The sequence below is a fragment of the Ambystoma mexicanum genome, chromosome 2p (genome assembly GCF_040938575.1).
Source record: "Ambystoma mexicanum isolate Mex_15411 chromosome 2p, UKY_AmexF1_1, whole genome shotgun sequence".
Classification (NCBI taxonomy): Eukaryota; Metazoa; Chordata; class Amphibia; order Caudata; family Ambystomatidae; genus Ambystoma; species Ambystoma mexicanum.
Genome location: NC_090923.1, coordinates 42,595,359 through 42,619,135, shown reverse-complemented (window position 1 = coordinate 42,619,135; position 23,777 = coordinate 42,595,359). Strand labels below are relative to the sequence as shown.

Below are 23,777 nucleotides of genomic sequence, written 5' to 3'. Positions count from 1 at the left end.
TCTTCTCCGTCTGTTCTAGAAGTCTTCTTTTATCTTGCCCCATCAGGCAAAAGTCATCTAAATAAATTATCAGTCTGATGCCCTGCTCCCTGAAATCAGCCACTGCCATCTGCATCAACTTTGTAAAGACCCAGGGGGCTGATGCGAGACAGAATGGTAGGCATGTGAACTGTCATTTCTGGTTTTTCTACCAGAATCGTAGGTATTTCCGATCCTCATGTGCTGCTGGGATTGTCAGATATGTATCTTTGATGTCTTTCCTGACTAATCAGTCTTCCCTTTGTAATATGTCCCTTAGCAGATGGATGCCCTCCATCTTGAAGTGTCCGTACACAAAAAATGTGTTCAGGTTTCTCAAATTTATCACTGGTCTGTGCTTCTTTTTGCCCTTGACCAGGAATATATTGCTCACAAAGCCCTTCCAACGAGCTTCTACCCTTGCGATGGAAAAGAAAGGGGATATCTTCTTGTCTAGCAACTCTTCTTCTTCTAGTGTGAACCTTATGGTCCTCGACTCCTCTGTTTGAATCGGCTCTCGCCAAAATTCTAGGTGGAATCCCTGTACTGTCTCCTCGACCCATGTATCTCTTGAAAATTCTCTCCATCTTTCTGAGAACTATGCTGTTCTCCCCCCTACCACTGGGGTCCCTGCTGTGTGAGTCTGCATCTTGTCCCACCTGTATTGGCCTGCTGGCCTCTGCTCCTTCATCTCCAGCCTCTACCCCTGCCCCTTCCCCTCGATTGGAAGAAGAGGTTGGGCCGGTGCTCCTCTTGGTTTCTACAATCGTTTCTGTTATTGGGATAGTGCCATTAGGAGGAGAATTGGCTGGCTGAGTGGCCCCTTCCACTGCAAGCCCTGTCGAAAACCTTGTTGCCAAAGACCCTGTTGTGTGAGGCCTGTGCCTCATCTTTTGCAGCATATGTACTGGCAAATGTGGCCCTTTCCATGATGAATGTGTCCCCTAACAGTTTTTTTTTATTGTTGGAGGTCAACTCTGCCGTCGCTAGCTCACTCATTTTTGGGTCGATCTATACGAGGCTGGACCTCCTTCGATCTGTTGTTACAGCGTTATTGGCGTTGCCGACCAGGCATATTGCTCTCTGCGCCCAGCCTGCTAATAATCCCTGCCAAAGCGCCCCATGAAAGACATAATATTTTCATCTTTTCCTGGCGTTTCCACCATGATTTCTGGGAATTTGGGCCTGGGTCATTCCGCCCTTAACTTGCTTCTCGCTTCCTTAGACAGGGAGCACTGTATTTGCTTCGTTACGTAGTTTCCGATCTTGGCGGGGGGCTCCCACTCCGCCGACCTGGGATGAATGAGTCTGGGTGAAATACCTTGCCAATTTCCTCCTCTGGATTCTTTTCCTTTTCTTGACAGTTTTACGCCTGTCTGGAGGGCTTGGGGAGGATGTATCACACTCTTCCGAGCTTCCTTCGGAAATGTCGTCCCATTCGCCCTCCTCTACATCCTCTGAATAGGACTCATCATCAGTAATTGCGGTGCCTCACCTCTCCCAAGACCTCACTCTCCTTTTACCACCTTTCCTCTTGCGTAGTGTGCCCACGGGGGGGCTAGTTACTCACAGTCTTTCGGACCTTCTTTCTTTCCCCTTGCCCCTCCCGAAACCTCTCCGGGGCTTCTCCCCTCAGGGCTTCCATCCCCTGGGAGAATGTAATGAGATCTTCCACCAAGCTCCTACCATGTGCAATGCCCCCCAAACCTGATCCCAGTACACATTGTCCTGCTCAGGCTTTGTTGGACGCTGTCCACTGCCTGCTGGTATGGGGTTCTTCAGCCTCTTCGCTGGAGCGATGCATTTTAATGCTGGTGGGTTACTTGCAGGGGTCTTGGGCCTGCAACAGTCGTAGAAATGCAGCTAGGTGGGTCTGGGTTCTCAGTATAACAGTGTGGCTTGAGTATGTGCTCGTTTGTCAGTGTTTAGCACTTTCTTTAATTAGGCTGCTGCCCATTTAAGGATATTTATCGGAAACGTTCCTCCACTCTACATTCTCTGTGTCAGATATTATATTTGGCCACCATGTGGCATGGCTGTGAAGTGCTCCGCTGATCTTTCCTGTCAGCTGTGCGTCTCTCTATTCCAATGCGCTGCTCCGCATTTATTTATTTATATTTATATAGCGCGCAGACAGCACAGGGGCAGTGAGGCGCTGTTACTTGTAAGAGCTTAGTTACAGAGGCACAGGAATGGTAGCAGTGGTTGGTACATTATAAATACTACAGACATAATTCTATACTTACAGCGGTCTATGAAGCTTTGCTGACTTTGATGTCAGTTTCTATACTCAATCCAAGGAGCGATTGCAATCTACTCCTTCTAACGCTCTACTAAACCACGATAACAGAATGCCAGAACCTCGCAGAGCCCGTCGCGCTCTGTTGTCGTTGCGTGCTTTAGTGGGCCCTCTATGTGTGGGAGGACGTTGCGCTACCTTAGCTTGTGGCCCTGTCGCGGATCATAAACTCTTACATGCTACTGTTGTCTAATACAGATATTCTCTGCCAACATTTCCCATTTCATACGCGTGCGCTCCTACGCGTGCGCATCTGTCCAAACATCCAAACCTTTACATAAATATATCTACAGCCTCATAAAAGTGTCGTAGTAATCTTAAAGTACTTATCTGGATCCCGAACTGCAAAGAAAGAGGAAGGACACAGATATAGAGGAGGATAAAGGACAGTGTATGTTGTGACTGGTGGAACGAGTCACGTGGCCTTTTGTTTTCATGGACATAAAAAGAATGAGCTATACACAAAAGACATTTATATGGAAATGTAGTTTTTGGATGTATTATTCTTTTATGAGTTGAAACCATTATATTTTTATATACAGCTCGAGTTTTGAGTAAAGGAATAAAGCATAATCTGAGCCGCCGGTCTTGACATAGAATCGTCCATCTGCATGAGAAAACCCTAAAAGAACTGAATCCTCCTGTACTTTAAGTAAATCTCTTGCCCGATACACATTACAAACCCCCAAAATACACGGAAATAAACCATCCTCAATATTGCCTCACCCCTGTGATGCACATTACAAACCCCCAAAATACACAGAAAGAAACCATCCCCAATATTGCCTCACCCCTGTGATGCACATTACAAACCCCCAAAATACACAGAAATAAACATCCCCAATATTGCCTCACCCCTGTGATGCACATCAGAACCCCCCAAAATAGGCAGAAATGCCCCCTCCCAATATTGCCTCATCCCTGTGATGCACATCACAAACCGCCAAAATACAGAAATAACCTCCTCAATATTGACTCACCCATGTGATGCACATTACAAACCCCCAAAATACACAGAAATACGCCCTTCCCAATATTGCCTCACCCCTGTGATGCACTTTACAAACCCCCAAAATACACAGAAATACCCCTCCCCAATATTGCCTCACCCTGTGATGCACATTACAAACCCCCAAAATACCCAGAAATACCCCTCCCCAATATTGCCTCACCCTGTGATGCACATTACAAACCCCCAAAATACACAGAAATAAACCAACCCCAATATTGCCTCCCCCCTGTGATGCACATCACAAACCCCCAAAATACACAGCAATACCCCTCCCCAATGTTGCCTCACCCCTGTGATGCACATTACATACCCCAAAATACACAGCAATACCCCTCCCCAATGTTGCCTCACCCCTGTGATGCACATTACATATCCCCAAAATACACAGAAATAAACCAGCCCCAATATTGCTTCACCCCTGTGATGCTCATTACAAACCCCAAAATACACAGAAATAAACCAGCCCCAATATTGCTTCACCCCTGTGATGCTCATTACAAACCCCAAAATACACAGAAATAACCCTCCCCAATATTGCCCCACCCTGTGATGTACATTACAAACCCCCAAAATACACAGAAATAAACCATCCCCAATATTGCCTCCCCCCTGTGAGGCACATTACAAACCCCCAAATACACAGAAATAAACCATCCCCAATATTGCCTCACCCCTGTGATGCATATTACAAACCCCCAAAATACACAGCATTACCCCTCCCAATATTGCCTTACCCCTGTGATGCACATTACATATCCCCACAATACACAGAAATACCCCTCCCAATATTGCCTCACCCCTGTGATGCCCATTACATATCCCCAACATACACAGAAATACCCATCCCCAATATTGCCTCACCCTGTGATGCACATTACAAACCTCCAAAATACACAGAAATACCCCATCCCCAATATTGCCTCAACCTGTGATGCACATTACAAACCTCCAAAATACACAGAAATACCCCTCCCTAATATTGCCTCACCCGTGTGATGCAGATTACAAACCTCCAAAATACACAGAAATACCCCTCCCCAATATTGCCTCACCCGTGTGATGTAGATTACAAACCCCCAAAATACACAGAAATACCCCCTCCCCAATATTGCCTCAACCTGTGATGCACATTACAAACCTCCAAAATACACAGAAATAACTCCTCCCCAATATTGCCTCAACCTGTGATGCACATTACAAACCCCCAAAATACACAGAAATACCCCCTCCCCAATATTGCCTCACCCCTGCGATGCACATTACATACCCCCAAAATACACAGCAATAAACCAGCCCAATATTGCTTCACCCCTGTGATGCACATTACAAACCTCCAAAATACACAGAAATAACTCCTCCCCAATATTGCCTCAACCTGTGATGCACATTACAAACCTCCAAAATACACAGAAATACCTCCTCCCCAATATTGCCTCACCCGTGTGATGCACATTACAAATATTGCCGCTCTGCATTAAAGTAACAATCAACATAGTCTTGCCGTTCACCAAACAACAATGGATTATAGGAAATGTGCTTTGCAATAGAGGAATCTCTCCCGCTTCTGCTTGCAAAGCCTTGCCCTCCCGCACGTGCAAAACATGACCACGTGAACGTTGAAACCCACGTGATGCAGGGCACGCCACGCCGAGCAGGGCAGCCCACGTGACGCAGAGCAGGTCACGTGATGCACAGAGCATACCACGTGATGAAGTGGAGGCGGAGCGTCGCTAAGGTCCTTTTCTCGGATGGGAACTAGCCCTTGCGCTTTACTGAACGCTCGTGTGCTCGTCCCCGGCGGCTCCAGGCGAGTGCGCGCGTCCAGCTCTTGTAGTGCTGCATGTTATTATGTGCTTTCATTTTAGCATCATCCATTCACTTAGACGCGCTCACCCCTTTGTCACATTGTAAAGAGGAGCCCTTTTGCAGCCCCTGGAAATGCACTTTGCAGCTGTAGATGTCACATGTTGAACTTAAACATTGTAAGCACGTGACTTTCTAAAGGTCTGCTTTGGAAGTTACACAGGGCAGCTGCTGGTATCCTAGGCTCAGTAGCTGCTCCAAGGCTCATTTCCCTGCTCCTCTGCTGTAAGTGACTACAGATATAATAATCAGGCCACTGCTCCTCTGCTGTAAGTGACTACATATATAATAATCAGGCCACTGCTCCTCTGCTGTAAGTGACTACATATATAATAATCAGGCCACTGCTCCTCTGCTGTAAGTGACTACATATATAATAATCAGGCCAGTTTCTTGACCCAGGTGAAGCGGGTGGCTGCCCGGTGCCCAATTGCCCCGGGGGTGTGCAGGGGGGGGGCAACTGCCCTAGTCCCTGGAGGGCAGCATTTCACTGGGTGTGGGGTGCGATTGCCGTGCAGAGTAGCGGCAGCGCAGTAGCGGCAGTCACTTAGTACTTGCGTAACGTTACGGAAGTCGCAGGCTCTGAACTTTCGCGCCGCTTGGGCTGGGGGCATAGAAGGGCGCCTTTTCTGGTGGCCGCCCGACTTTATAATCAAGCAGGAACAGCGCACCACAGAGGAAAAAAGACGTTATTTTTGCGTTCCCATCCTCCTGCCCCACACTCCAATTGCTTTCTACCCGGATCCGTGCGCAAAAAAAGAAGACTGCCTTGCCTCCCCGACTCGCTTGTGTGCAGAACTACTCAGAAAGAAGGTAGGTACAACCCGATGCTTCTGTTGACATTTTAGAAAATGTTCCTTTACAGCTGTAGCATTTGGCTGGTGATCAAACAGTAGTTTGCATAGTTCAGAGTGCGTTCAGAACGAGAACGGGTAAATGGGAATATTTTGTTTTATGCTTTCCTAGCCCAGATTTTTTTTCCAACATGTAGGTCGACGCCTACCTAAGTTGGATCCAGTGAGTGTATTGAAATTGCTTCGCTGTGTTCCTGCTTCCCCTTTAGAATGCGTCCGCACCTGAAAGGGTAAATGGCACAACGTAGCGTCACTCTGTTCTGCCCCAAAAAAAGTCTAAACGGCAGAAACATTTCTCAGAGTTGAAAGCGTATATTGGAAGTTGTTTCTGTTCTGGGCACTTTCAGCCGCAACCTTTCTTCTTTGTTGGTTTTAATTGGCCAGGTTTGAAATTTGGTACTGTTTTCTTCAGTTCGAAGAACTTCATTTGTTTAGAGTTAGGATTCGGGGCAGGAGCATATGGAACTAATTACACTTCTTTTTATGGTTCCATTAAAGTTTTATCTGCGTGCAGATTGTTCTTTGTCCTGGCGGGAGTCCTTTCTCGTACTGAGTTGGCTTCAGTGGTGCAGCTAGGATTTCTCGACAGGGTCAACCTGCAGTGTGTACACGTGGGCCTATGGTGAAGTGCCACATAAACCAAGGGGAATATATTTGATGAGACGGTTTGTTTGCTTTTGCTCAGTCCGGCGGACAAGATCTGAGTTTGAGCTTTGATGGTATATCTTTATTTCATTGTTTAGAACAGCAAAATGGTATTCCTTTCATCGGCAGGTCAAGGATGATGGGCAGAAATGTTCTGGCCAGAATTAAAAAATGAAGGCAGTGCTAAGATCTCTGGAGGTTTACATGCACGTGTAACTGGGGCGTCGGGTGAGCCCCTCACATGGACGTATGTCAATGTTTTCAGCTGCACAATAGTAATCTGTATACAAAATAACTCTGAAGTGTGAATATTTGACCACTAGTAATGAAGTGAGACCAATGCCCACTTTTTGTCACGTGCTTGTTTTCACACTTTTATTTATTTAAAATAGGCAGATGAAGCACTCCAAAATCCACTTTTACAGGGAGCTGCCATTTTTATATGTTTCCTTTTGCATTCCTGTAAAGGTTATATAAACAGGCCTACAAGTACCAGAATGCAAACTTATATGAGGTTTATTATTTCAAAACAGAAATTGGAATACTTGAGAGCCTGTCCTGTGCGTTGAATTACTTTGAAAAGTTCTACACAAGCCCCTGAAGGCCATGTGCGATGGACGGAGTGTATAGTAAATGGGTTCCACTTCTATTTATTAGGGGTTCTGCCATTTAATAAGTGACAAAATGTAAGGTGTCTTTCACTGTAAAAGATTATGCCCACCGGGTTTAAGGCACAAATAAGGACTGCCATGCAGGCAGAGTTAAAGAGATTAAAGTGGGACAGAAAACGAGATGTCAAGGAAAGGGAGATTAAGAAAGGGGGAACGAAAGAGAGCTATATTTAGGCTCTATAGGGGAAGCAAAATGGAGGCAGAGATTGAAAGTCAGAAGGAGAGGCATTGGACGGTTAAAGGGAAAGAGTGAGATGGAAGAGAGCTGAGCGTAGGGGTAGATGTGACTCGCATGAGGAGGAGGAGTTGAAATGTAGCTAGGAGAGAGCACTGTGACCAGGACTGGGTAGAGACCGCTGTATCACAACTTGCTGTGAAATGCACACCGGAATGTGCAAATTGGCTAAGCTCCAGGGCTGTATCAGCCTTTAGAGTATAGCGTGATTAAACCGATTTCATTTGTTTAGCAGTGATTTATTGACCTTGGGTAGGAGTTACTTCACAGTGTAGTTTGGGAGTGGTGCGGGCGGGGGGCGCATTATAGTGTTTCGCCTTGGGCACCAAATGGACTAGAAACTGCCCTAATAACACCTGTGCAGGCTAATGCTTGCAGAGGTGTACTGTCTCCAGCTCCTCTAGTTTCGTTATATCCCCCTTCACCTCTTGCATCGATTGGGACAGTTCTGCTCGCATCATCCTCAACTACGACTGAATGGTGTTTGCTATCTTGTCCCCAAAATCCTCAAAGCATTGGCGAAGGACCTCTTGGGTGACCACTTAATTTATTTGCAGTGCCTGCCAGTGCTACCAAATCCTCTCCTGCCCCGGGCCCCTGATCTCCCCCAGCCGGTATCTCGCTATCTCTCTGCCAGGGTCTCTGCAGATTGTCCTTCTGTGGTTTCTTCACAGACTTTGGGGCAGCTTGCTTGTCCTTCCCCTTGTTTTTGGACATAGTGCGTAGGCAGGTCTGATGGGGGTAGCCCAATTCCATCCTTTTCTCCCTGATATTGTTTTGCATCCTTCAGACCCCTTCTGGAAAATGTTCAGGGCGTAGGAACCTCCTCCCTCCGCCGCTTTTTGGGTCCACCCTTGACTGTGTCGGGGGGGGGGGGTTGGAACTCCCCTCTAACTGTGCGCAGTTGGCCACTGTTTGTCCTCCTCGGGTTTTAAATGACCCTCCTCCTGGGCTTGGTGCCAGGATCACTCTGCCCTGAGCCCGACCAAATGGCCTCTCTCTTATTCTTCCTTGCCCACCACGGATGTAGAGGGACTCTTTAGCCCTCTATTCAGCCTCAGGCTTGGCCTGAGGAGGCCAGGGCCCCACCGGTCACTGTCTCCTATGCGTGGTGCACCTCTTGCTCCCTTGTCTCCCTTGCTGTTCTTCTGGATGGGGGTGCGCTGCCTGAGGCACTATATGCAGTTCCAAAATCCCAAATTTACCTCAAATGGGCCTCCATCCGCCACGGCTATAAACCACAGGGCCTCCCCTGGTCTTCTCTGCAAAGTGATGGCTTCAAAGCTTGGGCAGGGGGCCTCCTGCCACGCTCCCCCACACCTCAACGTCCCTCTGCTCAAAGCTGGTGATCTCTGCCTGCACCCTTTCCTTGCGCCATGGTGCACGCTGACCTGTGATGGTTCTCCCCCAAGGGAGGGCGAAGGGGAGTCGAGCCCCTCAGGGTCGCCGCCTTACTGCCTCTTCGCTGCGAGGCCCTTCCCGGGCCACTTGTCCACTCCAGGAGCTCTTCTCCGCTGCACAGTTCTCAGCAGTGGGCTACGGTTATAGCCCGGATTTTCCTGGTCTCTCCGATAAGACGCTGCTTCGCTGGCAGAGGTGGCCCGGTCCCGCCTCGATCTTGCCGCTGGTGCTCGCCAGCAGGGGAGCCCCTGCTCCATGAATTCAGCCCCGGTTGGCCTCCAATATTACAGGCAGCTCCTTCCTGATGGGCTCCTCTGCCGTCCGACAGCGGCTACTTTGCGACACTCTGGATCCTCGTCCGCCCTGCATCTCCCCGGGTGGTTCTTCTTGCTCACGGTCTGCAAGCGTGTGTCTCAGCTTGGCCTGCACTGGCGGTGGGCACAGTGCCCCTCTCCCTCAGACACTGCGGAGACGAAGGCCGCACACCCGCCTCTGCCGAAGTACCCCAGCGATCTGGGCTGTTGCACTCCACCACTGCAGCCTACATTGATAAATCCTCGACTGGGGAAGGACCTTTTAATCTATCTTTATTGTATTTGCACCCAGGGGGGTGAGAGCTCTACGATCACGCTGCTCTCCCCTCGGTGGCCATCTTAGAATCTCAATCACGATGCACTTTTTAATAGGTATCCATCATAGATGCCAGTACAAAATGAATTTTTTTAAAACCTTTTTTTTATTTAAAGAAAGAATATGTGCTTTTATGTGGCTGCACTGGCATTTTGGGGCACCCAGTCTAGCCATTCTTTGCTGTGGCATGACATTTATTTTTACTGGGATTCTATGACAAAGCAAGCATGATGAGTGTTATTATTAAATTAAATTAATTTGCATTTTTAAAGCGCTCACACAGCCTGGGGGCATCGAGGCGGAATATGTCTTAGTTGGAATTTATAACGTGCTTAATACCCAGAAGTTTCTAAGCACGGCCCCAGGGATCGAACCTGTGTTGCTTCTTGTCATCTTGTTTCCAAGGCAAGCATGTTGCCGCTGAGCTATCCTCCCGAGACATAATCCCTCCTGGGAGTGTGTCTAGACTGGCATTTAGGGCAGCCAGTCAAGCCATGTGCTACTGTGGCATGGCTTTTATCACTGGGTATTAAGGGTAAAGCAAACATGATAGCATTATTACGCATCTAGACTCGCCTGCATTGTGCAGCCAGTTTGGACATGTTTTGTTGTGACAAGACATTTTTAAAGGCAAAGCCACCAGGAGTGTGAGGCAGAGCCATGATGGGCATGTTTTCTTATAGTATCATTACTGGCATTATGTTATGTTCAGTTGATTTGTACTGCACCACTACCAACCAGGGGCAGTCTCCAGGCGCTCGCGTGGATCTGCAAAAAAGTGGTGTGGTAGTTAGTGGGGAAAGGGGTGAGAGGATATGTTCAGAACCTGGAACGCGTCTGTGAGGGTTTTGCATGAGGTCACTTGTGAGCGGCCTCGCACCTTGTAACCGTATGGGTAAGATTCCATGCCTCGGGTGTGTGGTAGTGTTTTGTGTTGGTGTTGGTGTTGTGTGGTTATGATGGGTTCGTCGTTTTCACTTGTTAGATTGTGTCCATAAGGGATTCAGAGTCATAGGTGATCGTAGCTGTAAGGTAGTCCGGCATCTTGGTGGTGTGTTTCATTTTATATGGTATTGGGCTATGTGGGTGGTTCGCTCTGGATGTCGGTATAGTAATGGTTCTCTGAGTGTAGCTAGTCCAAGATCTGGTGTAAAGGCGTTGATTATGTAGGAGGAGCAGGTATGGAAGAGGGTTAATAAAGTCGGTCAGTTTGTTGTGGTCTTTCTGGGGTGGCCCTTTGGATGCCGCTTGTCTGTATCTAGCCAGGTTCTTGTTGTGTTTTCTTTGGCCCCTCTCGTCTCCTCTCTAGATGTCTTAAGTGGTGGTGTTGTTGCTGGTGTCCCTTCTAGGTTTTCATTGTTGCTTAATAGCCAGGTTTTTAGCAGTTTCTTGAAGGTGATGTGGTCTTCTGTGATTTGAATTACTTTGGGCATATTGTTACAGGTGTTAGCAGTTAGACGTGAGAACGCTGTTGGGACAAATTTCCTTTTTTTGTGGTGTTTTGCCTTGATGATTTTGAAGAGTTCTTTCTCAGTTTGAGCTGTCTTTGGTGTTTTATTTTGTCTTGTCTGGTGTATTGTTCTCTCCATTTTGCAGTTATTTGTTTTGGTGTTGCTTTGAATGTTTTAGCTGGTGCTAATTGGTCAAAGGCCTTGGTGATCCAATTGTTGAGTGTGTCTTCTGTTGTATCTAAGTTTGTATCGGTGGGAAATCATTTGCCTAGGTTGTCGTGGTGGGTTGATAGCATGGCAGCCCCATCCGCTAGTTTTGTTGCAAAGTTGGGGTTGCAAGAAGATGGTCTGTAGATCAGGAGGAATACTATGTTGGGTTGGTCGTTGAGTTCTATCTTGATTAGGAGGGATTCATAGTCTTCCGCGTTGGTTGTGATGATTTGAGATGCTCAGGCGTGTTTTTTTTGTGTATAATTGCGATTCCTCCTCCTCCTTCGGTTTTCTCTATTGGCGTGTACTTATTTATAATTGTTGGGTATTTCTTCATTTGCAATGGCTTTATAGTTGTTTGATAGCCAGGTTTCCGTAAGGAAGAGCAAGCTGTAGGTGATTTTCAATCCGGCACACACCCAGGTCAATGCCTAGCATGTAATGAACAACTGAAATTTATTTTTGTCTAAAAATTCTTTATTCTGAACGATATACAACTCATATCACACCCCTCTCCTGGAAACCCCTCCCCCCGCACCCCGGTCACACTGAACCAAGAATCAGGCTGGATTGCAATTTACAATTTAATCACACTATGTTTTAATGGGTACACAAGAATCACCAATGGGGAGATGTAGCACTGAATAATCTCTTTAATACACAAGGAGTAGTAGTGAGGAAAACAATTCAGCACAGAAATAATACTTTTGTGTGTGTGTTCAGATCAAATAGCACTGTGGTTAAAGGTTCTCCCTGCACACCCCTCAACCCCCCAATAGGCAATGTAAAGAGATAGGAGGCGAGATCAGGTATTCAGGAATGGCAGAATTCAACAAAATATCAATCCCACTTTCCCTCAGCAAACACAAGAGAAAAACTGAATTGACTGCCAAGCTGCTAGAATGGCTTTTAAAGTTATCTTAGAATGGACTGGGCAAAAACACTAAATATAGTCAAAATTGCTATAAATTCTTATGGGAGCTGCTTTGGATTGTTGCACACAAACACAAGCAATGATTTAATACCAAGAAACAATTTGAAATCTTAAAATTCAAGTCGGACGCAATCAAAAGCTGTTTACACGTGTCAGAATTTCCCAAAAACTAAATTTGCGGCAAACCTTTCACTGCACGATAATCGCGATAACTGGAGAACTGTATGGATTTGGGATGCGGTTATAGATGCAATTTAAAGCTGTAGATGTTAGCTACAAGCAGAAGATGAAATCTTGTTTCTAGCACTAAAAGGAAGCTATGGACGTTTTAGTGGAGGTTGTTTTGTTAAGATAGGCGCAAGAATGGAAAACAGGAATGCACTTTTAAAATGACAATGGGTTTCTTACACTAGAGGATGACTATGAACAAAACAAATACCCCACAGGAACACAGCCACTTGATCAGAATGACTGCCTGCTAAGGACTCGCCTTCTTCAGATGAGAAAAGATTGTCGCAAAAATAGTTCAGCAATACTAGTACAGAGGAAGATGGGAGGGATAGGCTAGAGAGTTCAGACAATTCAAAAATACTTCTAACGATGCAGGTTCTGAATCCAAGATAGGATGGTTTTAACATAGGGATTGGAATAAGCAAGGTACATATGCTAGTTTTAGGCAGAAACCTGTACAGTTCCCTCTGGCACCACTGCAAAAGATTTAAGACTACATGTGGTTGGCAGTAAACCCAATTGGTAGCAGTCTGTAGCACCCAGATTTACCTGGTAGCTGTGGCTGAGCAGTCAGACCTCTCTCAAGAAGAGTTAGGCAGTATACAGAGTATTCACAATAGGTCAAAAGAACACAGTAGAACAAGCAAACACTGACCAGAGCTTGGTGTAAAAGAGATATAATTATTTATTTAAAAACACATCTAGTAAAACACACTGGCACTAATATCAAGCAGTTCAAAAACACGGTCACTAAAAGATACACTCCCTTCAACGATTAGTTAGACAAGTCTTAAGTAAAGCAACACTTATTTTCAGACAGCGGTGAGCGCTTAACGAAGATGGCACTCTAATCAATCAGTTTAAAAGGGAGAGAAAGGCAGAGCAAAGATAGAAACAGATCCCAACACTTTCGGAAGAACACAGTAGGAGAAGAAGGCAGGTTAAAACTGTAAAGTCTGGACCCACTTTAAGAGGCTCCGGTCGAAATGTGTCCACGGTTCAAAGTGCCCAAAAGTCTCGTAATAAGTTCAGAAAGAGTTGGACCAAAAAGAAAGGGACCAGTTAGATGGTCAAGGCGGCCAGCCCAGTCGAGAAGGTTGAGATTATTGTTTCCTTGTAGCAATCTTTAGAAAGGGAGGTCTGGCGGATATGGTACCTTAAAATGGTGAGAACGCTCCAGCGGGGGCAGTTGTTCCTGGCAGCGGGTTCAAGTCGGTGCTTCGTCGGGAGGAAGAGAGGATCTCGTCGGGGAGGAAAGCAGGAGTCCGTTGCACTGCCAGGGAAGAAACCAGCCGCGGAGTTCTCAATTAAAAAGAGCAGTCCTTTTATTCGCGGTCCAGTGGTAAGTGGCTATCCGGTTGCTGGGGTGCTTGGCACGGGCAATTTGACCACACGACGTCCAGGGATGCGAGAAAGGAAGGTAAACTGGTTGTGCCCACCAGTCAGGGGAAGAAGACTCTCCAGCCGGGAGATCTCCTCTGTCGTTGGGAAGTGGTGAGTCGGTTCAGCAGGGCTCCACCGGTGGTTTTGTCGTAGCAGGCCGGCTCAGCTTCTCCCTCATCGGATTTTCAGGTCCTGTGGCGACTTCTGAAGTTCCAGTCCCAAAAGCCCTGCTTTTATGCAGCACACCCCCATTCACTCAGCCTAGCTGTCAATCAAACATGCTAAGTGGTGAGCCGGCTCACCACTTGGGCCAATCACACAAGAGTGCGACTTGAGTTACCAAGGTAACTCAGTCCAAGGTGCCTAAACCCCCTCCCACACTGCCTGTGGTACCAAGAGTGGCACCACTTTTGGAGGCTTCTGTGGAGAAGCCTGCCAAAAAGTGGAACAAATGGCTCGACCTTTGGTTTGGAGTTACAGAGGCGAACACAAACGCCATTTTAAAACCGAGTTCTGGCAGAAAATACCAACCAGTGAATTAATATTAAATAAATAAACCGGCGGTATGTTAGAGGCTATGTTAAAAAGTATTAGCCTCGAACAATGGGAAAATCCCATAGAGATATATTCGCGGTTGAATATAAAAAGTAGTATCCACTGCCACCAGCCAAAACTCGACGAGGGGGGACGGGACAGTGCCCCCTCGAATAACAGACCCAGGGGCAATCTAATTGCCCCTACCAGTACGTCCACAATATGATGGTTTGTACTGGTTTGGTGATAAACAGCGCCTTCAGTGGAGTATCACAAAGAAATCCTTTAGATTTCTCATAAGGTTTAAAATACCTTTTCCTGTGTGAGCTACTGTTCCCAAGAATAGTAAAGTGAAATTGACTTTACTTACCCTTTCTCTTTGTGGGTCCAGCACACACCACCTTATGTGGAGTGCTGGGGGGCTTACCTAGTAGTCCCTTATCCTACATTCTCATGTAACGTTTTTGTTACACTCCCTTCGTTAAATGGCTGGTGACAGTGGTTTCATTTTTCCTACCCTTGGCATTTCTACTGCAGGCTGAACCCTCCACTGCAATATAGCACCCAACGGTGACCATTTTATCAAAATGGCCCCTGTCTTCTTTTTTCGCAATTTTCTGTTTGTGAGGCCTTTCTTGGGCTTTACTCTGTACGTCGAGACAGATTGGAGCCCTTTGTTTGTCTTGCCTTTGGCGGGGTTCAGCCCTGAAGCCCACCTCTAGCTCCAGTGTGTCTGGAAGGACAGGATGTGAGGGAGGGTCCAAAAACTCTGCTGTCCTTTGTCTCTAGGAATGCCTGAATGCAACCAGTCCTGATTGACTGGCTGCCACCAGGACAGCCATCCTGCTGTGTAATAGACAACCAAGGCTGTGCATGAACCGGAGAAACCTGCTTAAAAAGCGAGGTTTTTAGGACTGGAGGCAAAGTCGACCACTGGGAGAAGCACCCAACGAAGAAACCTTGAACAAAGCTCGCTGCATACTCCTGGACCTTTTGATATGCCCGGTGAAGCCCTGCTACCGTGCTAAAACTCCTTTTTCAATACAACAGAGAAACTTGGACGACTTCTCCTCTTGGGTTAGTGGGACCAACTAACCCAAGGATGAACTCAACTGGACCATCTTCCCTGTGTGGCTGTACTTCTTCATTGCTGCAAGAACCGAATGCCAGGGGTCGAGTAATCCATAGTCGAGTGAAATGTCTGAAATCCGGCTAGAAGCTCCAGGAGTCTCCTAAGGACCCTCCAGAAGCAGGACGACCAGAGCTTGAGTCCCCTCACCAGAGTGCAGGACCCAAGGAGGGACCCAGGAGGAAAGGAAGCCTAACTGTATCCGAGATCCGCAACAGTGCTGTTTACTAAGGGCTGAAACCGCAAAGTGTGGCTGAACCGAAAAGAGCACATAGCTGCTGACGACCTCCCCAGTACTGCCACAGGAGCCCTACAGATGTCCTCCCTCTTGTCCCCACGACTGAGGCTCAGGAACACGGGTTCTGCATTGCTGTAACAGGACAGAAGCCAGCTGCACCACTCTTCTTCAAACCAGAGGTACTGTTTAGACTTGGGTTACTTACCTCACTGTCTTGTAGAAGTGCTTTTCTCAGTAGGGCATTGCAGTGCCTTACTTTTAGAGTTGATTCCAACTCTGTTTTCACACGCTTAACAGATTGTGACCCTACAAGTGATTTTCTAACAAATTCTCTTAGTGCAAGACCTTTGATTAGCTCCATAGACTGTTTCAAATTGACTTTGGCTGTCCTGGATCCCTGTAGACTCTTCTAGCCCATTGACTTTGATATTGTTGTCCCTCATAGAAGGTAACTTGGTTTAGACCTTTACTGCTGGGAAAGGATTGTCTAGATTTAATTGGAAGATTTAATTGTCCTCACATATACTGAAAACTTGGTTAACCTTTCCTTTCTGCAACCTCTAAATCTGCATGATATATAAATGCCATTACTGTCCTTGTGATTGAAGTCACCCCAGGGTGTAGGAATTATGTAAGAAGCATATCCAAAGATTATCCACTAACTTGCTCTGATTCTGAAAACTAATTGTAAAGTATATTTACATAGTTACATGAATTGCCTTTCTAAAGAATGCTTCTTTAAAAATGGATGTAAAATAAATAACTATTTATAACTGAAACCTTGAGTGTAAGTGTTACTTGGCTACTTGTATTTACGGATTTCATTTGTACAGCTGTAGAGCTCACATGTATCTCTCTTGTGATGAAGTTGGCGGCTCAGTCACACTACCAACCTGTGTATTACACACCTATACCAAAAGGTGGTTTACCTAATACCAAGCAGAATGTTGTGTATTCTCACACAGTTGGACTACACCAATTCTTACCTAACAAGGCAGTATGGAAATATATTGATTGTGAGGGTGCTGGGTTCCTGCTTTTGACTGGGATGGCTGTGATGCTGGAAATGCATCGGAGGGACAGGGCCTCTGTATCCTTGTCCTTTACTGCCTTTTTATTGTGTGTTCCATCATATTTTCCGTGCAGGAGTTCATGTGGGACTCCTGGGGGTGCAGCTCTCTCTCTTTTGGTTTGGTGAACAGACCCGTGGGATACCCTTACGGCACCCTTGGGTGGGCGTACAACCCTGTGCCCCTAGTGTATGTTTTTGGGCACCTGTGGGTGGCCCGCAGAGCAGGGTATAGGCTGGTGGCAGCTCCATGCTGACTTTGACAGGTGCGCTGAGTATCCTCCATTTTGGGGATCCCCAGGCCCTGCCATTGGAATCAATTGATTCCTGATGGAAAACAAGATGGCCCCTGTGGCCTCTTGCTTTCTATTACCTATTACCTTGTTTTCCCAAAGTCATGGGAAGCCCTGACTCTGTCCCTTCCCCCTGACTGGCTGTTGGGTGGAAGTTCTATATATGGTGTTGTTGTGAAGTCCAGTCCAGACTGACTGGAGCCTTCCCAGTGACTGTATGTTGTGGGTACCTCCTGTGGGTGGGACCTGGGTGAATGGAGTGTGTGACCAATATGCACTTCTTGTTGTGGCTGTCTGGTTTCTGGTATGAGAGACAAAGACTGAGACAGCCCTGCCCGAAACTGGCCTGAATGCAGTGTGTAGTGTTGAATGGCTGAGTACTTGTCCCAATCCACATTCCTTGTTGTGAGTGTCTGAGAGGGAGGAGGATGGCCTGAATGCTCTGTGTGCCTGATTGGCTGGCTGACTGACTGCATGAATGCCCTTCTGTATGATTGGCTGCTGAGAGAGACCCAGCAGTGTGGATGAGACAAGATGGTATATCTGGGGACCTCTCACCACTGGAAATTGTTCAGAAGCTGTGTCTACACTTTAGGAGGTACTGGAACTGCTGATCCTCGACGCCCAGTTAGAAGACGAAGACTTGCTGTTGCATTAGCTTCGACCTGATCTGAAAGCTGCCAAATTCGTCAAGGACTGATCTGAGAGTGGACCATCGAGCACCACTAACCTTCGCCGAAGCTCCCTGAAAGTCAGACCCTCGAAAGACTGCAGACCCGAGACGGGACCGCTGAGGAGAATGAAGCAAAGCACCCGGACTTTGCCGCTGTCGAAGTCCATTGCCGTCGACCAGGGTTCGCAGGTTTGTGTAACCGCTGGAGGCCCGTCGAAGTTGTGTTGCCCAGCCGAGGGGACCACTTAACAAAAAACTTAACGCCATGCCGCCGACGCCCAGAGCCGCCCGCTCCTTTGCCTACGAACATTTGAATCCAAGGACTACCTTGTCCGCATCGTCGACCGCTTTGTCCCGCCGGAGAAAGTCGAGGAGGACCAACGCTCCGAGGAGAATCCGCCGGTGGGTTTCCCGCCACCTGAAGGCCACAAAGACTTCGACTCGACGCCCTCGATTGGGCCATAGCTCTTATGAAACTCTTTGCAGTCCTGAACAATCTATTGCCGAGGTGCCCCGCACACCTCATCCTCTCAGGACGTCGCTGACGAGCACCGCCTGGATCGACATCAGGGTCTCGGCACCCTTGAACTTCTCATCGCTGCCGTCGACGACAAGTTCACCATCTTCGACGCCTCTCAACGATCCGTGGCTCCTGCTTTAAAGGGAGTCACTCAAGAAGGATCCTTCGACGCGTCTTCGAAGAACCCTACGCCATCAGGTACATTGGGGGGGGTAAAACCTTAATAGGAGGGAATAAGGCTATTGAACAATATATGGACTGAGCTTGTGCTATATATCTTTATTTTACAGGTTGTCCAGGTGGGGGGGATCTCCACACAGAACTGTGTCTATCGGTATAGGCCAGCATTCTGCCTATTGTTTCAACCATCTTACGTTCCTTCCTATCTCTATTGCTGGTTTCCTCGTTGTTGATCTGTGTGACATTTTAACCGTACAGTTGATGCACTTTAATGAGATTTGATAACATTGGTGGTACCACTTTAGAATTGTATATATTTATCATTGTTGATTTCCGAGTACAAAGTGCGTTATTGTGATCGTGTACATACCTTTGAATATTAATTATATAAAGACTGTGTTTTCAGTAATGCAGTGTGTGGACATTCCTTTGTGGGGGTTCGGGGACTACACTGTACTTAAGAACCAGCCTGCATCACCTCCTGAGAAGCTAGGCCTTGATTGCTCGTCCATTGCTACCACTTGAGAATCTTGGCTGGGATCCTCTGTGCCTCTCCTCTACCATACAGAGAGCGGAAGTACAGGCACCCCCCACCAGAATCTTCACAATGGCAAAGGATTCTCACCCAGGGAGTGCATGCTATGTTTAGGCCTCTTTTTTACACTTTGGCCCAACAGAGTTTCAAGCTTTACCCATGCCACATTAGGGATTGTGAGGGTGCTGGGTGCCTGCTTTTGACTGGGATGGCACAGGATTCTCACCCAGAGGGGCATGCTATGTGTGGGCCTCAGGCTTCCACTTTGGCCCAACATGGTCTCAAGCTTTACCCTTGCCACAGTGCGTCTCATTCAGCATAGGTGCAACTAAGCAAAAGCGGAATGACAATCTGAATTGGTCCGCATATCATCCTACAAACTCTGATTTTTCTGAAGTAATCAGTAAGAACAAACATGTTTCATGGCAGTGCTCTTGAAGTAATCAGCAGATCATCCCAGAATCATCTCCAAATCATCAGGGACAAACGTGCAATCTCTTGGTGATCACTGAGTCATCCTAAAAGCATCACGAACAAAGAGTTCTCTAATCTAGGGATGATGTTAGCAAATTCATTAAGTCATCCAAAGCTCATCCCCAAATCATGATCCACCATTCCGAGGTGTTTGCTGACGGCTTTAACAGTGTGATGATCCTCAGATGACTCCAGGATGGTCTCTAAAGTCATCCTTTTAGACCAGGGTGCACACCGTCCAGGAGAGACAGAAGTGTGTCCACAAGCCTATTAAGGAGCTCTGGTCTATTGTGGTCTGTTTTAAATGCGCCCTGGTGAAATGTAATTATCAGTTGAAAGAAATCATTACTAGAAGTGCTACCATCAGTTCAGGGTTGAATTTAAGTACACGTTTTTGGTTCCCTTTAAGTCTACGGACAGAAGAAGGTGGCAGCTAATAATTCTCTGCGGAACCCTAAGAGTGTGGTGAGACGCTGTGCAGTACATCTGTCTTTTTAGGTTCTGAATATGGTGACAAAAAGAAATGTGCCTGTTCTCCAACACTGGTCTACCGACTTACCTGAAAATATCCTTTAATCCTTTACCAATAAGTAGGATACAGCGTGAGATCAGTCAAGCCATTTTGGTGGACTATGAATGGATGGCATTATCAAGTGGCACTTTGAATTAACAGTGTTGTACACAATCATGAAGGGGGATTTGGTGGCCCAATCAACACAGGAAACCAGGATAAAGATAAGGTGTTTTATTTGGCACCTTGGAACATGCGTAGAACTGGCTGTACTCCCATTTAAGTCCTTGATGCGTGTCTGAGGAATTCGACCATTCACATGGGGATTGTGCACTCGCCTGGGCTTTTTTATTTGGTTGATGATTTTTTAGGAAATGGAATGATGGGAGATCGACCTCTAAAAATGTGTGGAGCTAATCCGCACACATTTTCTAATGTTCGCCGCACAACAAACACATAGTCGGTGAACCCTGGGGGACACAGCCTACAGGCGCAGTCCCCCATGTCACATTACTTTGACAGGTGACAGTGAGGGGGGCATGAAAACATCCAGAGGAAAAGGGCAACACCTTCATCCTCACTTGGGCAGCCCGATTTTAAATATCAAAACCCCCATGGATCCTGTCAGGAATTGGGGCTGGAGCAGGCAAAGGCGTGTAGTGCATGTAAAATAATATGCTCTGTGAACAATTCCCAGCAGGCCTTGGGGAATTGGTAATCCTGAACTCGCGCGCGGCAACAGCTGGTGTTTAAGAGGGACTATTTAATTCCCTGGCCGCCGTGCCGAGTTGTGGATTATTCGCGATTTCCAGCAGAGCGGTGTGTTTGTGGGTTTTTGGATCTGGCAGTTACACCGAAGGAATGCTGCAGTATCATGAGCCCGGGCCACTGCAGTGATTGTGTCAACAGCTCGGCGAGTGCTTCGCTCTGCAACTTGAGGTCCGGGTTGCTCTGTGTGGCAGCGGACACTAGCGAGCACTATTCCTACTCTGCTGGTCATTGTGCACTTCTTGCACGGCTGCCTACTGTGAATAAGGACTAAAGCTTGCACAAATCATGGCCCCTCATTTGAGGGGCTGGTTGAACTGTGAAGCGGCAGGCATTTGTTTATTTCAGTGAGAGGTTCAGCCGCAGGGAAACGCGGAAGGCGTGGGAAATGGGGTGCAGTATTGAGGTCACCGGATGAAGGGTTCATATACCTATATAGCATACAAAGGGAAACCCTTCAATGTAATGTACTGCCATGTTTGCTGTTGCCTGACCAGAGGGCCATTTGTTTGCTTGTTCATCAGAGGGGAAAACTCTTGTACGTGCCATCTTGCTCGCTATTGGGTCAACAACTGCAACCCTAACAGCTTCTCCAAAATTAATACAGCCCTAATAAACGCAAGATCCCTAGTGGCACACGCATTAGACATAGCTGACTTAATTACCACAAATAACCCGACATCCTAGCAGTCACCGAGTCATGGCTACATGCTGCAGCGGGTCTAGCCTTTGCACTTGCGGTCGCAGAAAACTACCAAATCCTTAGAGCGGACAGACTTCACTCGAGAGGAGGCAACATCGCCGTAATCTCTAAAACACAGTTAGCAGTTAGACTAGTACCATCCCCATCAATCTCATACTGTGAAATTCTCACAGCTAAAGTACCAATATGCAACTCTAGTACACTTACAATTTACTTACTATATGGACCGCCGGGACCCATTGGATCCTTCGAGGACGACATCTCAAGTATCCTTGCCAATAATACAAAAGAAACCTCACAGCTACTCCTATTGGGGGACTTCAACCTCGGTTTTAATGACCCAACTGACAAAGACGCTAAGGCTATCGCCAATATGCTTCTAGAACAAGGACTCGCCCAAAAAGTGTCTCAGCCAACCCATGCTAAAGGCAGAACCCTTGACTGGGTGGCCGACCTAAACTGTGAACTATACATCAACTCATAAACAGCATTACCTTGGACAGACCACCATCTGATTGTGGCTGTTTATTTATTGCCATTGTAAAGGCAATCTGACTCAGTCATAGCCCTGCCTCAGCTCACCAGGAACAAAAAAGATATCGAAGCTGACAAACTGCTGCCTCGTATCCTCTCGGTCCTGAAACGACTCATCTTTCTCTGACCCCAATTTATTAGTTGACACCTACAATAACACCATGACCAAAGCCCTAGATTCTATCGCACCCCTCAAATTACGCAAAAGTAAACAACGAGCACATCGGAATGTCTGGTTCACCCCACATTGGAAGCTATATGGTGCCATACCCCCTCAGAAGAAAACAAAACCAATCTGATCAAATTCTCTTGACGACTATAAAAAAGAAATCAGTAGAAAGACTTATACAATGATAGGATGGCAAAAGCCAGCTCCAACACAAAGGAGCTATTCACCATGCTACGAGAAACAGTAGTCCCTATCCCTCCAGCCGACAACATTGCCAAAGACAAAACTTGGTGCACTAACATTCAGCGCGCTCTAGCCAATAAAGTAGCACTCCCCCAAGAGAAGATTGCTATCAAGAAATCTTCACTACCTAAACAGGATACTAATACTCCGATACCTGAGACATGGACCGACAGACTAGATCAATTTAGATTCTTTAAAGTTTCTATTCTTGAGGTGGAGAAAATTATCTCCTCACTGAAACCATCAAGATGCCAGGGCGATAATTGCCCAGCACAATTAATCAAAGACGCAGCCAGAGACCTAGCACCATTTATATCCAAACTCATCAACGTGTCTTTCTCAACAAACACTGTCCCTAGTAACCTGAAAGAATCTTGGGTTCTACCCTTACTTAAAAAGCAAACCCTAGACCCATCAATTCCAACTATAGGCCAATCACTACGGTGCCATTCCTTCTGAAGATACTTGATAGAGTAGCGTACCTTCAGATACAACAGTACCTCGAAACAAATCGCCTCCTAGGCACCCGTCAATCTGGTTTCGGGCCACACCATTGTACCGAAACTGCACTAATCGACCTAAAGACACAAATTGAGGAACTTACGGACAAAGGGAAAACTGCCATGCTACTCCTCCTTGAACCGTCAGCCGCCTTTGACTTAGTGGACCATGATGTCTTATGTAAACACCTTGCCTTGGCGGCTCACTTCTCTAAGGACGCAATAGCATGGGTCCAATCTTTCCTCAACAATAGAACCATGCAAGTATTTTCCCCTTCATACTCGGCAGACCCAATCCCTATAACGTGCAGCGTTCCACAAGGCTCGTGTGTCTCGCCAACCATGTATAATATCCTCACAAAGCCGTTGTTAGACAAATTGCATAATGTGGGTGTCACCTATACAAACTATGCAGACGACACCCAGATCTTCCTCAATGACACGGCTCTCGTGAATAGAGTATACCTCCTCATTCAGGGATGAATGGCCACCCATGGCCACTGCCTGAATGACGACAAGACTGAACTTCTGATTCTAGTAACTACAGCCAACTTTAAAAACTTAATAAAGATTACTCCTCTTTCAACATTGATGTCAATACCATTAAGGTCGTAGGGGAAGTAAAAACTTTAGGTTTTTACCTTGACTCCACTCTAACCATGAACAAACAAGTCAACTCCTTGGCCTGCACATCAGTTTGCACGTGCAAACTAATTGGGCCTGTTGTATCCTCATATAGCTGTATCGCATTAGCAAACGCCCTTATACTCTCAAGGTTGAGCTACTGTAATGCCCTTTACTTGGGAGCCAACAAGTACATCCTAAATAAAATCCAAACGCTACAGAATAATGTCCTAAGAACGGCAC

The 23,777-nt window shown here is 46.7% G+C and overlaps 1 protein-coding gene across 5 annotated transcripts in view; it reads left to right on the top strand.

Moving 5' to 3' along the window:
- Positions 1–5,053: 5,053 nt before the first annotated feature.
- SHQ1 (SHQ1, H/ACA ribonucleoprotein assembly factor) overlaps positions 5,054–23,777 on the top strand; it is a 671,809-nt gene continuing 653,085 nt past the window's right edge. For 2 of the 5 annotated variants that reach the window (XM_069643203.1, XM_069643202.1), the window contains exon 1: positions 5,054–5,136. In XM_069643203.1, coding sequence (XP_069499304.1) covers positions 5,078–5,136 — 59 coding nt within the window. In that variant the 5' untranslated portion in view covers positions 5,054–5,077. Of the gene's footprint in view, positions 6,006–23,777 lie in introns of all 5 variants that reach the window. The other 3 variants (XM_069643204.1, XM_069643205.1, XM_069643206.1) reach the window with 3 other exon arrangements.